Source organism: Harpegnathos saltator, unplaced genomic scaffold, assembly GCF_003227715.2.
Source record: "Harpegnathos saltator strain DR-91 unplaced genomic scaffold, Hsal_v8.6 scaffold718, whole genome shotgun sequence".
NCBI classification, from domain to species: Eukaryota; Metazoa; Arthropoda; class Insecta; order Hymenoptera; family Formicidae; genus Harpegnathos; species Harpegnathos saltator.
The window spans coordinates 81,587-98,310 of record NW_020230558.1 but is presented as its reverse complement, the minus strand read 5'-3'; the positions used below and the strand labels follow the sequence as shown (position 1 = coordinate 98,310).

Genomic DNA, 16,724 nt, shown 5'->3' with positions numbered 1-16,724 from the left:
ACAAGCGGACTGTCGGAATGATACATCCGTGGGCGCCCCCGCCGACGGAGTCCATGGATTCTCAGGACATCGGCGGACTCCTCGACACCCTCTTTCCGAGGGCATAGGGGGGACCCCCAGGATCCCCGTTCCTGAGATTCAGGACGGGGACTGGGACGAGGACCTGGGGATCTCGCCAGAGGAGTTCGCCAGGGCCAGGAAGAGGCTCGGGGCCAAGGGCAAAGCCCCCGGTCCCGACGGAATTCCTGGCCGCGCCTGGACTCTCGCCCTCGGCGATGGAAACCTATCCGCAACCACGCGGGAAGCAATGGAAGGGTGCCTCAGAGAGGGAGTCTTCCCCCAAGAGTGGAGGAGGGCCAAGTTAGTCCTCCTCCCAAAGGAGAGTAAAGTACCCGGTGGGCCGCCGGCCTACAGGCCGATATGCCTGCTGGACGAGGCGGGCAAGATGCTGGAACGCATCATCGCGGACCGCCTCGTCCAGCATCTGTCCCTGAAGGGGCCAGACTTCCGTGACAATCAGTACGGGTCCAGGTACGCGGATGATGTGGTGCTACTGGCAGAGGAGGAGCAGGAAATGAGGAGTATGTTGTATAGGTTGGAAGGGTACTTGGATAGGAAAGGCTTGGAATTAAATACGGAAAAAACGAAAGTAATGAGGTTTAGGAAAGGAGGGAGGAAAAAGAAAATAGGATGGTTATGGAAGGGAAAGAGGCTGGAGGAGGTGAAAAAATTCAAGTACCTAGGATACTGGATACAAGGGAATGGGGAGCAAGAAGAGCAATTGAGAGACAGGAGGAAAAAGGCGGCGGTGGTAATGAGAGAAGTATGGGGGATAGGGAAAAGGATATGGGGAAAAGATTGGAAAAGGAGAATGTGGCTATTTGATACATTGGTGTAGACAGTAGCGGGGTATGGGGAAAAAAATCATGGTTATCACCTGGCGAAGGCGGCCCATCGACTGCAAGGCCAAATCGCTTTGGTCGCAAGACCATGCTCTATGTCTGGTGGGACCAGGTTGGTGTCGTATATTATGAACTGTTGAAACCTGGAGAAACAGTTAATACTGATCGCTACCAACAACAAATGATCAATTTGAACTGTGCATTGATCGAAAAACGTTCACAATACGCTCAAAGACATGATAAGGTGATTTTGCAACATGACAACGCGCCGTCTCATACAGCAAAACCAGTCAAAGAAGTGTTGAAATCACTTGGATGGGAAGTTTTATCACACCCGCCGTACTCTCCAGACCTGGCTCCATCCGACTACCACCTTTTCGCATCGATGGGGCATGCGCTTGCAGAGCAGTACTTCGCCGATTTCGAAGAAGTTAAAAAATGGCTCGATGAATGGTTTAGCTCAAAGGAGAAACAGTTCTTTTGGAATGGCATCCATAAATTGCCTGAGAGATGGGCAAAATGTATAGAATCAAATGGCCAATACTTTGAATAAATAAATTTTAACTATCCATTGTAAATAACGTGTTTTCTTTAGCAAAAAAACCGGAAAGGAATTACCGACACACCTGGTAGCCAGAAAACCGTTTGGAACCATTTGCATAAAGCTGGTCTCAAGAAGAAGCTCGATGTATGGGTGCCACACGAATTGATGCAAAAGAACCTTTTGGACCGAATTCATGCCTGCGATTCTTTGCTGAAGCGTAACGAAATCGACCCATTTTTGAAGCGGATGGTGACTGGAGATGAAAAATGGATCACATATGAGAACAATAGGCGAAAAAGATCGTGGTCCAAGCGCGGTGAGCCGGTCCAAACGATCGCCAAGCCAGGATTAACGGCCAAGGAGGTTTTACTGTGTTTTTGGTGGGATTGGAAGGGAATCATCCACTATGAGCTGCTCCCATCGGGCCAATCATTCAATTCGGACCTACACTGTCAACAACTGACCAGATTGAAGCAGGCGATCGACGAGAAGCGGCCAGAATTGGCCAATAGGAAGGGCGTTGTGTTCCATCAAGACAATGCCAGGCCGCACATCTTTGACGACGCGCCAGAAGCTCCGAGAGCTTGGATGGGAGGTTATATCGCACCCGCCGTATAGCCTAGACCTGACTCCAAGCGATTATCACCTTTTCAAGCATTTGCAAAATTTTTTTGATGGTACAAAACTGGCCTCAAGAGAGCCTTGTGAAAATGAGTTGGTCAAGTTTTTTACCAATAGGGACGAGGACTTCTTCAATCGCGGAATTATGAAATTGCCTTCAAAATGGACAAAAGTTATCAAACAAAACGGCGCATATTTGATCTAAATCCGATAATCCTAACTTTGTTAATTTCATCGTCGAAATAAAGAGAAAAAAACGCTCAGAACTTTTTACTTTACCCAATATAATTTGTATAATAAAATTAGAAAAAATATAGAATTTGTTCTTACTAGCATTTTAATGATTATTGCAGTGTACAAAAGGAATGCATACAAATGTTTCGTTATTGTCCGGAAAAAGAACGCATTTACAAAAAAAATTTTTAATTTTATGAGCAGTTCTTTCGCTTTCTAGACGAGAAACTTTAACAATTCCAAGTTCTGAAGATGCAATAGGAAAATTATAATAATCTTCTTGTTCTAAAAATCTATATCCCAGTAGGAAAATATCATTTTGAGGTGTTCGGATGATCATATTCAAGAATAAAATTTTTCCACATTTAGTTTAAAGCAGCTATTTGTGTTTACATTTCTCTAATATAGAAAATACTATATTTAGTATTGTATTAAATATTTGAGATCAAGTATAACCTAAAATATAACCTAAAAATATGACTAAATATTTTATTAAATAAAATAGATTGTAATGATGAAAAGAGATCCCGCGAAAAAAAAATTAATATAAATTTAATATAAAATTAATAAAAATTAATATAGTTTAATATATTTTTATTCAGACTTAATAAGATACTAATAAGGATTCAGCATTTTATACTAAAATTTTATAAAAATTTAATTTGGACTAAATAAAGAAATATATTAAGTTATATATGGTATCTTCAAATAGTTTTATATAGATTAGACCAAATAAATATTTATATTAAGTCATATAAGATTCCTTATTAAATGCCCTTATATGGATTTCTTAAATTTGTCTATATTTCGTCGTAATAAGAAACTTATGTTTTTGCATATCTTAATAAGGTTTTTGCTACGCATATCCATATAAACAAAGCTCCAGTCTATCCAAATAAAGTATCAATATATCAGTATAAATAACATTCATATAGAATTATACATAGTGTTATTTTGTAGATAATAAACATTATTTCTTATAAAAACTTTATTCTTATTACATAAAGAACATATATAAGCATATATGTTATATATGTTACATATATGTATCAGGTGTAGTAAAAAGAAATCCATTATTTTTGCATGAAATTGAAGGCTTTAATTACCATAGTTAGAATGATCCGATTTAGATCAAATATGCGCCGTTTTGTTCGATAACTTGTTGCCATTTTGAAGGTAATTTCATTATGCCTCTCTCATAGAAGCCCTCGTCCCTATTGGCAAAAAATTGAGACAGTCGATTTTCACAAGCCTCTCTTGAAGCGAATTTTTCACCAGCAAAATTGTTCGCCATGAACAGGAACAGATGGTAATCACTTGGTGCCAGGTCCGGACTATAAGGTGGATGCATAAGAACCTCCCAACCAAGCTCCCGGAGCTTCTGGCGAGTCACTATCGATGTGTGTGGCCTGGCGTTGTCCTGATGGAACACAATTCCTCTCCTATTGGCCAAAGCTGGCCGCTTCTGGGCGATTGCTTCCTTCAGACGGTCCAATTGTTGACAGTACAGTTCCGAGTTAAGAGTTTTGCCGTAGGAGAGCAGCTCATAATAGATAATTCCCTGCCAATCCCACCAAACACACAGCAAAACCTTCCTGGCCGTCAATCCTGGCTTGGCCACCGTTTCCGCCGGCTCACCGCGATTCAACCACGACCGTTTTCGCCTGACGTTGTCGTAAGTGATCCACTTTTCATCACCAGTGACCAACCGCTTCAGAAATGGGTCGATTTTGTTGCGATTCAGCAGCGATTCGCAGATGGAAATTCGGTCCATGAGGTTTTTTTTCGTTAACTCGTGTGACACCCATACATCGAGCTTCTTTTTGTATCCAGCCTTATTCAAATGGTTCCAAACGGTTTTTTGGGCAATCTTTAGCTCTTGGGCAATCGAAACAGTGCTTACATGACGGTCGGACTCGATAATGTCCATGATTTTATCGATATTTTCGACAATTGGCCTTCCAGTGCGTGGTGCATTTTTGACATCGAAATTACCGGAACGGAATCGACGAAACCAAAATTGCGCGTGATTGGCTGTTATAGTATCAGGACCATAAACACTATTCACATTTTCAGCCGCCTGGCTTGCGTTTTCGCCTTTATCGAAGAAAAACTGTAAAATATAGCGTATTTTCTCTTTGCTAGTGTCCATCTTTGACACGCGCTCAAACAAAACTGAGTCAACTAATCACAAAACTGTCAAAAAAGTTTTTTTAGTACGAAATCTCATCTTTCTAACGCCATCTAGTGGAACCCGATCGGACTTATACAACGCGAGATACAGATAACTAAAGCCATCTATTGGAAAAATAATGGATTTCTTTTTACTACACCTGATATATTATGCATATGTGTAATATTAATACGGTCGACTCACCTAGAAAAAAGATTGACATATTTGGCCATAGTGTATGAATTCTTTCCATTCCTATTTTTACGTTCGAATTATTCCAAATATAAGAATCATGTGTGCTCCCAGGATATTGCGAATTAACATTTAAAATCTTTAAACGCCAATCGCATACCTATTAAAATATTGTGTGTAATATTAATATACAAATAAAACCCATAATAATAATATGTAAAGAGATATTACATATACTTACTAGTTGCACATTTATAGAATGGTAACCCTTTCGATTAATATATAAATGTTCAACATTAACGTCACCGTGACTTTGTGGTGGGAAAATAGCAACGTGAGTGCAATCTATGCATCCAATTACTCTAGGAAATCTGTGCTTCTCATGAAATATTAACATTATACACATTACATTCCTGTCTGGGATATATTAAGATGTACAAATTTAAATACATTTAAATACTAACTTTTGTCATGCATATTTTAATTCATATAAAGTACTGGGAAATTTTATCCATTTATTCATTATATTCTGCTGATTTAATGCATGTATTACTTCATGAATGCATCTGGATACAGATATTGCTTGACTTATCGCAAGATATAAATTGTGTCCAATACTTGTTTGATAGCTGCCATTTGCAAAAACGTGTAGCGCTGTTAATACCGAAAAACAGAAAATTTACATTTCAGTAATACACGTCCCAGTAAGCACTAACAGTAATATTATCAGTGTTATAAAGTATATCGTAAGTTCTATTCAATAATATAAAGGTATCCATACAGCACAAGATATTTTAAGAACGTCCTGAGAACGAAGAAGCATACACAGTGATGTATTTTAGACGTCTCTTGGATATCTCCACATAACACAAAACATTTTACACCAATATTAACTTTAATATAGGAAGATCATTGTAATGTTACGCTTATAAACATGATGGCAATGTTTTTATGACCTTAGCATTATTTCTTGATACAATTATGGATGCGATTAATTAAATGCTGCGAATGCTTCGAGACGCCCGAAGGAAAGCCAGGATTGGTCCGTACACCACTTTGGAAGAGTTTGCAGTGTAATGGATCGTGCCCATTATATTATACCAATGTTTTAATAACATTGACGTTAATGTTTTAATAATATTAAAATGTTACTAAAACATTGGCGTAATATATTGTACAAAGAAATAACCCAGCAAACACAGAATATAACTGTTATATAACATCCCAGGTAGCAAACAGCCGTCATTATGACGTCGAAAATTAGTCATTTTCTGACTAAATGACGTCGTTCGACTAAATGAAATCGACGTCAGGGATTGACGTCGTTATGACGTCCAAAAGACGGTCGAATGTCCCAAAATATTGACGTCATGGAAGGACCGTTTTTTGACGTCATAGAAGGACCGTATTTTGACGTCATAAATGGATCTTATTTGGACGTATTTATCATCATACAGGCAGCAAGATGATATATTTAGGACATAATGAAGACACAAATATAGTACAAAAAGACATATACATCAGATCATTAATTTTTTATTGAAACATAAAAGCTCTTATTTACATAATGTATAATATATTATTATAAAATCAAATAGAAATAGAATATAACATGTTATGTAATCTTTGGCAGCATAATTAAAATCACAATTTCTTCAATTATCACACTTTCGTAAATTAAATGGAATATAACAAAAAAAACTCATATTAGAGGATATTTGAACTAATACATTAGTCCAAGCTATGTACGATTGGTAAGCATACGTAACAATTGTTATCGTTAGTATAAGGCAATAGAATACATTTACTGTCAATCCCAGCAAGCAAATTGAGAGCAAGTTGCACGCAAATTGGCAGCAAATTTGATCAAATGTTGATGCCAAAACCATAGTCATCTGCGGCGTCTTGAGGCTATGGATTTGGCTGCAAATCTTAACGTCAAGCATTTGATGCAAATTTGCAGCAAACAACACGCAAACCTTGCACACATAACTTGGCAGCAAGTTGGCGGCCGGAGCAAGGTCTTGAACTCAAGACTTGAGTGCAAGTTGACAGCAAATTCGCAGCAACGTTTGCATTAAATCAGCTGATCGCTTTAAATGGTTCGCATGGCGTATATAACCTTGGTCGTTAGGTTAGAATTGGTATTTCTGAATAAAGAAGTTAGAATTGGTATTTGTGAGTATACAATATTAATTTTATTTTGTAAATATATAAGAAACATTTTTAATAAAAATAACGCTTGCGATATGCTTTGCTTGGTCTCTTTCGTGAGTGCATTTCTTCGATGAAATGAAGGAGTCCTTGAAGTTGGCGGAGTGCAGGAACTCTTCGCGCTTGTCTATCAATTCTCTGCATAATTATTCCGCAAACATAACGCGAATGTAACAATTTTATAAGATTTTGTTTCTCGTAACATATTTTGTTTTTACAGCGCTTTAACATATACTAAAAGATCTTTTATATATGTATATATATTATATATATAATCTTTTTGTATATGTTATTGTATATACATACAATAATTATCTATAAAATATCTTAATATTTAGTAATCTGTCGCATTGTTAGCTTGCGACATCCGATATTTGACACTTGCTTATTCTGCATGGCTTCCAATTTCGGACATTCTGTGGTTCTGTGACCGCCGCAATAACTGCAACCGCGTTCGTCTGTAAAATGCAAAGAATATAAATGTCCATTTCAAATTTGCAGATGAATTTACAAGTCACAGTGAGATCGAGAATGAACGCTGTTTAATGCCCAAATCACACTAACGTTTATATTTACGATTGTCTCTTGATCAATCAGAAAAATCGCAGTCACCAGTAGCTTTTTTCTAATTAGTCAAGAGACGATCGTAAACGCAAATGTAGGCGCAGTTACCAAACGCTATTGTTCGCTTGTGATTTGAACATCACAAGAAGAAAGCAAATGTATTGCAATTATCATCTTACTTCCCAGGTGAGGTTTTGCAAAGTAGTTGTTTCTACATACAGCATCTGCGAAAGAAGCACATTTCTTGTTGGATGACAATACTAACTAATCTCTCTCTCTCTCTCTCTCTCTTCTCTCTCTCTCTCTCTCTCTCTCTCTCTATGAAGACTGAAAATATTTCTTACCATAGATGGCCTTAACGAGCCGAGTATTATATAATGATTGACGTCCTTCGTCGCGGCCGAACCAAGTATATGATGGCGCCAGTGAGTCGTGCAAACCCTCTCTGAGGCAAAGATTGGTTGCTTCTTTCAAAGTGAAGCTGCCAATATAATGAAAGTAATTGACCTAAAACAAGCAATATATTATGTACGTAATTTTCGTGTGACGTAAAAGGTATTAATTTTACTTACAACATTGGTATAATATTCTTCTGTTGATTATTCTAACTCCTGCATTTGTTGAATAGTTGTAATAGGTAAGCCTTCTGGTTTTCTCAACGCGGATTGGCGATCCTGAATGTACTTTAATATTTTATTTATACCTGCACTTAATTTTCTGAAAAGAAACAAGATAAAACACAGTAAAGTTGTATATATACCCAACAAACACAGTATTACATGTAATGTATATGTTAGTTGTAACATTCTACTCAACGATATAACTGTCATGTAACACACGTGTTATATAACAGTTTCATTGTTGAGTAGGAAACTACAACTAACATGTACGTTACATGTAACATTGTGTTTGCTGGGTATATATATGTATATAAATACATATATGATTATTTGTCACAGAACTTACTTAATTTCAACCTCTATGTTAATTATGCGTTGCTCCATTCTGGTCAAGAGTGCTTCACTTCTCCTGTAACGAAAACAACAATTACAATTAGTTTCTAATAGTAGACAAATAGACAAATAATTTTTAATTCCTTTTAGAAATTCAAATAAAAGATACATATATGTTCCAATAATCTATTTAATAACTATATATTTTATCATGTATCGAAATTAGTTAGCATATATTTGATAATGAACAAACCTTTTTTCTAGATTGTCATCCTGCGGAGGGAAAATTGTACTGCCTTGACCATATTGGAAGCCTTTCTCCTGCTGCACTGGCTGTGGAGTTCGCACATGAGACAAACTGTTATTGGTATACAGGATTTGTCCGTCTTCTTTATTCAATATAAAATGTGTTTATGTTGGTAATTTGTTTGTGTATGTTTGCATGGGTGAGGTGTGTGTGTGCATCTGTATGTTAGGCGTGTATGTACGTGTTTGTGTATTATGTCCAGTATTAGTGTTTGTAAATGATTGTGCATTTAATGTAGGTTGAACGTGTGTTTCTATATTAAAAGTTGTAGCTTCATCCTCCAAGGTTCTTGTTATTTCATTTATGTCGTCATTGATAGAACCAGCTGCAGCAGATGCTGCGAAGCGCCTCCTCTGTGGGGGTCCTTCATCTGATGTTGTTAAATATCGGGGAGGCTTTGTTATACTTCGTTTTGGTCGCTCTGTGGATCTGAAACAATAGCAATGCATATATAAATATACTTTGTTCAAGAGGTTAAAGAGGTTGCTTAAAAGTTTCAATTCCTTATTTTACTTGAAATAATTCCTCCTTCCCCTAACGTGGTTACATTAAATTGAAATGAAATTATATTATAAAATGAAATGAGATTATATAACAAATTGGGGGTGGTAAAGAAGATATTGGGTGGTGGAGAGAAACCAGAGGGATGGATAAGAGAGGTAGAGAGATGGCGAGGAGAAGGGATGAGAGAAAATGGAGGAGGAGAGGAGGGAGGGAACGAGGGAGATGGAGTATTGAGGGAGCGGGGAGGGAGAGAAAATAGGATAAGAGTATGAATGAAGGGTGAAGGATAGTAAGAGAAAGGAAACGGAAGTCCCACCAATTAAATGTAATTAGTTATAAGCAATAGATATAAGGAGTAGTATATAAGCATTAATTATAAGCAATAGCACATAAGCATTAGAATTTAAGCTAATTAGTAAGTAAGCTAATAAGATAATTTGAGTTAGATATAAGCTAGAGATGGGTGGATAGATAGAGGGGAAGAAAGGAGAAAAGGTGTGTGTGTATGTATGTGTGTGCGTGCGTGTGTGTGTGTGTGTGTGTGTGTGTGCGCGTGCGTGTGTGTGCATGTGTGTGTGTGTGCGCGCGCGCGCGCGTGTGTGTGGAGGGGGGGTATAGGGAGTGGGCGAGAGAAAGTGGCGAGAAAGCAAGATGTATAAAATTGTAACTTCACAGGAAAACAATAAACAGCTTATCTATTTATTTATATATATAATGAAATTGAAGAGAAAAAAAATTATTTTAAATTATTTCAAAAAATTATTTCATAAAGGGGGCTAATTCCAGAAATAATTAAGCAAATATTTATTTTAGAGAAGCAATTTATTTTAGAGCATGCAATAAAGAGATTAGAGTAAATATTTTTACCTTTCTTGTGACATAGTGAAGATGATGAACCCTTGCTATATCACACTTGCAATATAGAATATTTATCTTCTATATTACTCGACGTAATCACGAAAAATATGCTGTATAACTGACCGCAAAATCGTAAACTTATTAAGAGAATAGTTGAAGGAGGAATAACGTTAGGCCGATGCCCTGCGGAAATTTTTAGCGGAACGGAACGTGCGCACTAATCACAGCCATTCTATTCTATTCGTGAAAAGAATGGAGTGGCTGTGATTGGTTCGAGCGTTCCGTTCTGCTGAAAATTTCCGCTCATGGGACATCAGCCTTACGAGCTGCGTTCAAAAAGTGTACCCTGAGAGTTTGATAGGAATTTTAGCTCCAACCGAGGTTTAATCATATCATAAAAAACTGCGTAGTAAAAATAACGTATACGCGAAAATTTCAAGATGGGCCCTGAGGCTCAAATGTCCATCTAAGGGTGCATTCAGTATAACCGCTCATTGAGTACTACAACGGCTGCGTTCAGAAAACACAACGGTTACACAACGGTTGAATAATTCGTCAACGTTATTGGCCTGAATGTAAGGATCTAATAGTAGGGACCAATAGTTATTAAGCGCTCAGTGAGCGCTTTGTTTTCTGAACGCAATCAACCGCTCACTGAGCGCTAAGTGAACTCTTGCATCTGATTGGTGTATATTTTTAAATCTAAAGGAATATACCAATCAACTGTAAAAGCTCATTGAGCGCTCAATGAGCGGTTGTAATATTGGCCGCGTTCAGTAGAACAAAGTGATCAGAGAGCGCTTAGTGATTATTGTCTGTGATTGGAGCATTCTTTTAGATTCTTCATAGACCCAGAAGTATTTACCAATCAGGAGCGAGATTCAGTGGAAAATCTAGTAATGTTGTCCAACTGTTGAGTCTACTGAATGCAGCCATTGAATGCACCCTATGCTTGAGAGCAGCATGCAGTTAACCAATCATGATAAAGAATGTCTCGTTCGTGTGGTCCTCATTGGTCGATCGATTGCTATTCTACTTGTCGAGTATTGGCACTACATTCTTGAAATAATTGCATAAACGTAAGTTTTAAGCCAACGGCACACGGTGCTTGTTTTCGTGCTGGATTGCTTGCTCGATGAAAATACTGCGTTCTGATTGATGCATTTCCATTCATCTTCGGAAATGTACCAATCAGAACGCAGTATTTTCATCCAGCATGCAATCCAGCATGAAAACAAGCACTGTGTGCCGTTGGCTTTACTGTGGAAATTTCAGCGGGAAGTACACACTTTTGCATAAAGGAATAATATACGACCATAAGGAAATGAACCAATCACAATCTTTTATTTCAAATGTAGCAATACAAATGAAAGACTGTAATTGGTTCATTTCCTTATGCGTTATGCATTATGCCTTTATGCAAGAGTATGTGCGTCTCGCTTTACGTATAGTACATTGCACATTTGTTTATTCCGTGTTCAACTCGCAGTGAGTTGTGTTGGACGAATTTGCCGTATTCAAGTAATATTTAGTGTGATATTCAACGAGTTGTCTCAAGGATTTTCAAGCATACAACATTTTGGACCTGGACTTACAACAACAAAGTTACGTAAATATGAAGCCATATTTAAAATTATCCACCTCGCGTAAACCGTTGCATAAATTATCAATGAGACGAAGAAATATGATTATGAGAGAATTACGGCGCAATTTTCAACTACAAAATTCTGAAGGAAAGAGTACATATAACGTAACCAATGTAGAGTCCAATGATAATTCCGTATTGCAAAATGTTTCAGCTTTATCGCAATGTACTTATTTTAATAACTTGCCTTCCGTTAATGAAAATATTGCCAGCACAAGCAGTGCAAACGTAAAGGATGATAGAGCATCATATTCATCTTCCATCTCTTCAGATAGTTCTTGTGTATTGTCTTCATGTTTTAGTAGCTTGTCAGAACCATCCTTTACTGAAAATTTAGCTTCTTTATTTGTTGATTGCAATTTGACGCATAGCCAAGGAAATAGAATATTATCTGTTTTGAGAACACATATTTGTTTGTCTCATTTGCCCAAAGATGTAAGAACCTTGCTGAACACACCAAGGCATCGTGTCGTTGTATGCACTGTTGAGCCAGGGAAATATATACATTTCAATGTGGAAGTAGCAATTGTAGAATATCTTTCTAATGTTCAATGTGCATCTGATATTAGAGAATTAGAACTCGATTTTAGTACTGACAGATGTACATTAGATAGATCAGGTACAATTCAGATTTGGCAGATTCAGTGTAGAATATCAAATTTACAAAATTCAAAACCCATCGTTGTTGGAATATATAAAGGTGCACAAAAGCCTAACGATGCTAATGCTTTTTTTGAAAAATTTATTATCGATATAACAGCTATTTGTAATGAAGGTGTAAATTTTCACGGTGCTTTAATACCAGTTAGATTAAGAGCCTTCATAGCTGATGCACCTGCTCGAGCTTTTCTTTTACATCATCGTGGTCATACATCTTATCACCCATGCTCTAAGTGCAAAGTTAATGGCATGCCGATCGATGGTCGCAATGTATTTCATGGTGTCAAACATCTCCTTCGTACGGATGAAGATTATAGATTGCGTCGTGATGAAAATCATCACAAAAAGGGCACAAGTCCGTTACCTATGGGGATGGTTTCGCAGGTCCCCTTTGAATATATGCATTTAGTATGCTTAGGTGTAGTAAAAAAATTATTGTCTGCTTGGGTATATGGGAAATACTTACGGATGTTGAAACTGTGAGGAAGATCGATTTCAAGAATTAGTGGTCGTTTAAAAATGTTGACACAATATTGTCCTGCCGAGTTTGCAAGACGCCCTAGATTTCTAGATATTTTTTCAAAGTATAAAGCAACAGAATTTCGCCAGTTTCTTCTATATACAGGACTAGTTGTAATGTATGGAATATTAGATGACCACCTCTATAAGCACTTCTTGCTTCTATATGGTGCTATAAGAATCTTGCTTTTAAAGTCTCCATCAGAGAAACAGCTGAGGTTCGCGGAACTTGCACTGGAAAAATTTGTATTGCGTAGTAATACTTTATATGGTTCTAATTTCATTAGTTATAATGTTCACGGTCTGCTTCACCTTACTAATGACGTAAGACGCCTTGGTAATTTAAAATCGTTCTCCGCTTTTCCTTATGAAAATAATATGTTTATTTTTAGAAAGTATTGCAGGAAACCGGATCAGCCTTTACAGCAATTTTTTAATCGAATGACAGAGTTACGACTTCATGGGCGAGACGATAATCGCGATATCGATATATCTGTTCGCGTATCAATATCACGTAGTAATAGCAACACTAGTGTCCATTATTCAAAAATTACATTTAATGGTATATGCCTAGGTACTCATATGCGAGACAATTGTTGCATTCTGCGGGATGGATCGATCTGTATTGTCGTTGACATAATTGCTGACACAGATTCTTACTCTTTGATTGTAAAGCGATTTTTAGAGATGGATGATTCTTTTAACATTGGCCTGCCATCTTCAGCGTTTCACGTATATCAATGTAGTAACATAAGTAGCGATAGGCATATAATTAATATTAATCAAGTCAACTTAAAAGGTTACAGGATGCCTCTGTTCGAAAAAACATCGTCAGACGACAGCCGTACCGAAGAAGAGGACATGGAATCATCCAAATACATCGTCGCCGCTTTAATACACATGGAATAGAAAAGTAAGCTGTATAACGAACATTCTCTTTACTAGTACTAACACGCATGAATATTAATCCGCAAATTTATTGTCTCTTTGTTTTTTGCAGCATATGGTTAAATGATGCCGAGTCCCGTCATATAAGGACCGATGGGCAGTGGGGTTTTAGTGGGTGCGAGTCCCACACTATCTCCGGTCGCTTCTGCATCTACGGCCGGGGATGTGCATAGGCATTTCCCCATTTAAAAAAAAAAAAAAATCTGAAATCGTATAATTTTATTTTTCTAATTTCTAATTTTTCTAATTCTATTGTATTATCTATGTATATTGTAAATTCTTCTAATTCTGTTATATATTCGTCCGTGTTTGGTTTGCAGACGATCAAGGAGCGTGCAGCGGAAATCGCGACGTAAAAGGAAACGCTTGCCATGCAGTAGTGCAATTTTATTACTAGAGTTAACGACAGTTTCGTTATCGTTATGTATCTTTTGTATACGTAGAAACGCTGCGCAACAATAATGAAACCGTCGTTAACTTCAATAACGAGTTAAGCGGGAAGCACGCACTTTTGCATAGGCATAATAAATAATACATAAGGAAATAAATCAATCAAAATTCTCATTTCTATCACCACGCTTCAAATGAAAGACTGGTTCATTTCCTTAAGCAGGATCTACATTGGTCGTATCGCAGCGTCGTAATGTTTGTTACGACGCTGTGATACTACGATACGACCAATGTAGATCCTGTTTTAGACATTTTAAAGGCGTCTTTTTGCATGATGTTTTTAAAACGATTCAAAGACGTCTAAAAGGCTTCTTATGTCCCGGTTTTACACATATATGTTGTCCAGAAAGATACAAAGCGCTATCTGTAAAGTCCTTTGCACAATACCAGGCAACAGGCAATAAGAATAAAAATAGACCAATCACAATCGACTATTACAAGAATAATCTATTGTGATTGGTCTATTTTTATTCTTATTGCCTGTTGCCTGGCATTGTGCAAGGGGATTAACGGAAGCAAGGCGACAAGAATATAAAAGGTGCATTCGCAACGTCCATTTAAAATCTTTTTTGACAAGATTTATGTTACATCGCAAACATTATTTATATAAAATATGTATTTCATATTTTTACAAAATAAAATATACATTTCTTGTCTACTTCTCACAAATGTCGGTTCTAACTTGTTTATTCATAAATACCAATTCTATCCTAACGACCGAGGTTATATACGCCATGCGCGCCATTTAAAGCGATCAGCTGTTTTTGTCCAAACGTTGCTGCGAATTTGCTGTCAACTTGCACTCAAGTCTTGAGTTCAAGACGCTGCTCCGGTGTTGCCGCCAACTTTCTGCCAAGTTATGCGCGCAAGGTTTGAGTGTTGTTTGCTGCAAATTTGTATCAAATGCTTTATGTCAAGGTTTGTCGCGTATTTGACCGCAGTTTGACAGCAGAATTTGATATAATAAATCTTGCTTCAAATTTGGTGCCTATTTGCGATCACAGTTGAGGTCAAGCTCTTTTCTGCAACCTTTTTTTTTTTGGTAACGCAGGGGAAATCCATCATGGATACCCCCTCCCCTTGGGGGGAGGGGATTATGTCGGACTCTTACCGACTAAAACCCCTGCGGGATGTCTACCTATCGGACCGTTGGGTGGGAAGTTAGGGGAACTGCTCCCGCATTCCCTCCCCAACCCCCCGGCCCTAGGGCTCTCCAGGAGCCCCACGCCATCAACATACCGCGCCCTGTCCCACGAAGGAAGTCCAGGGCGCGATCCCCGGTGGGTTGTCCCACCGGTTGGCCTTCTGGTCACACCTATTAGGAGGAAGGAGACATCCTCCTTTGCCCCCCTCCTTGTCAGTCAAGGAGGGGAGGGCTTTGGGGGGAGCGGGCCCGGCCCCAACCAGGACACCGCTTCCCCTTTGCCTTACCTATCCGAACGCGCGGGGGAGGACCAGGGGACCCTAGTCCCTCCCGCGCGGACGGTGGCGGGCCCGAGGCGGCCGAGGAGTCCCCGACCCGTCGCTATCGACGGACGAGTCCTCCTCGGCCGACGCCACCTCGAGTCCGCTGCCGATTCCTCCTCCTGGGGAGTGTCGACCGGAGCGTCGCCTCTTGCGACGCACTCCCGGTCGATGTCCCCACTCTGCGGCCTCCTTCTGCGAGATGACCTCTCTGCAGAAGGAGGTCGCTGCGTCCAACGCCTCCTCGCTCCCGCACATGGCCTTGACCATGCGCGGGAGCGAGAGCTCCCCCCTTCGGCACTTCACCGCCCCCTCGAGGACACGGCGCTCCCTGTCCCATGCCGAGTATGCGGACAGGGTGTGTTGCGCCGTGTCCTCGAGAATGGGGCAGTGATGGCATCGAGTGGTGGACTCTTTTCTTATCTGGTGCAGATACCGACCGAAGCAACCATGCCCGGTCAGCATCCGCACCAGGTGGAAAGTCATTCCACGTCCCCTCCTGCCTGTCACCTCAGACAGGCAGGGGCGGACAGCCGCGGCCGTCTTGGGACCGGACACTTTCGGGTCGGACAACTCGTCTGCCCACTTCCGAAGTGTCCGGTCCCTGACCTGGAGTTTCAGGCCCTTCATGTCCCTGGCCCTTAGCGTCCCCTCCGCGCGGAGCTCCTTCACTCGCCAATAGAGGATATGCCTCTCGTCAGCGAGGAGCTCCACGGGAGGGACGCCGGCCAGGGTGGTCGCCGCCATGTATGACACGGTCCGATACCCTCGAATCGCCCTGATCAATACTGGCCTTAAGGCCTGCCGGAGGGAGCGTTTTCCTCTCCGGCAGGCCAAGAGGCTGGGCGCCCCGTATAGGGCGATCGAGAGTACGGCCGTGACATACAGGCGGCGTGCCATCCATCCCGGACCCCCCTGGGCGCGCATCAGGCTGGCGACAGCCAGACCCGCCTTGTGCACCCGGGGGGCCAG

The 16,724-nt window shown here is 39.7% G+C and overlaps 1 protein-coding gene and 2 long non-coding RNA genes across 4 annotated transcripts; 2 read left to right on the top strand and 1 right to left on the bottom strand.

The window, feature by feature from the left end:
- The first annotated feature begins 6,566 nt into the window (after positions 1-6,566).
- On the top strand, positions 6,567-8,846 carry LOC112590110 (uncharacterized). Its single transcript, XR_003114008.1, has 4 exons — positions 6,567-6,844; positions 7,382-7,630; positions 7,794-7,972; positions 8,662-8,846. It is a non-coding gene; the product is annotated as an uncharacterized LOC112590110 (long non-coding RNA).
- Positions 6,946-10,210, bottom strand: LOC105188987 (uncharacterized). 2 transcript variants are annotated; one of them, XR_003114007.1, is made up of 7 exons: positions 10,076-10,210; positions 8,651-9,133; positions 8,411-8,473; positions 8,017-8,161; positions 7,789-7,951; positions 7,624-7,668; positions 6,946-7,338 (listed from the first exon to the last, which is right to left on the bottom strand). It is a non-coding gene; the product is annotated as an uncharacterized LOC105188987 (long non-coding RNA). The 2 variants fall into 2 exon arrangements; XR_003114006.1 differs by lacking the exon at positions 10,076-10,210 and adding an exon at positions 9,218-9,416.
- A 1,275-nt stretch (positions 10,211-11,485) lies between these two features.
- LOC112590113 (uncharacterized) lies at positions 11,486-14,950 on the top strand. The gene is made up of 2 exons (XM_025305829.1): positions 11,486-13,803; positions 13,891-14,950. Exon 1 carries the CDS (start codon positions 11,682-11,684, stop codon positions 12,852-12,854), a length of 1,173 nt encoding a protein of 390 aa, XP_025161614.1. The 5' UTR covers positions 11,486-11,681; the 3' UTR covers positions 12,855-13,803; positions 13,891-14,950.
- The last annotated feature ends 1,774 nt before the right edge of the window (positions 14,951-16,724 follow it).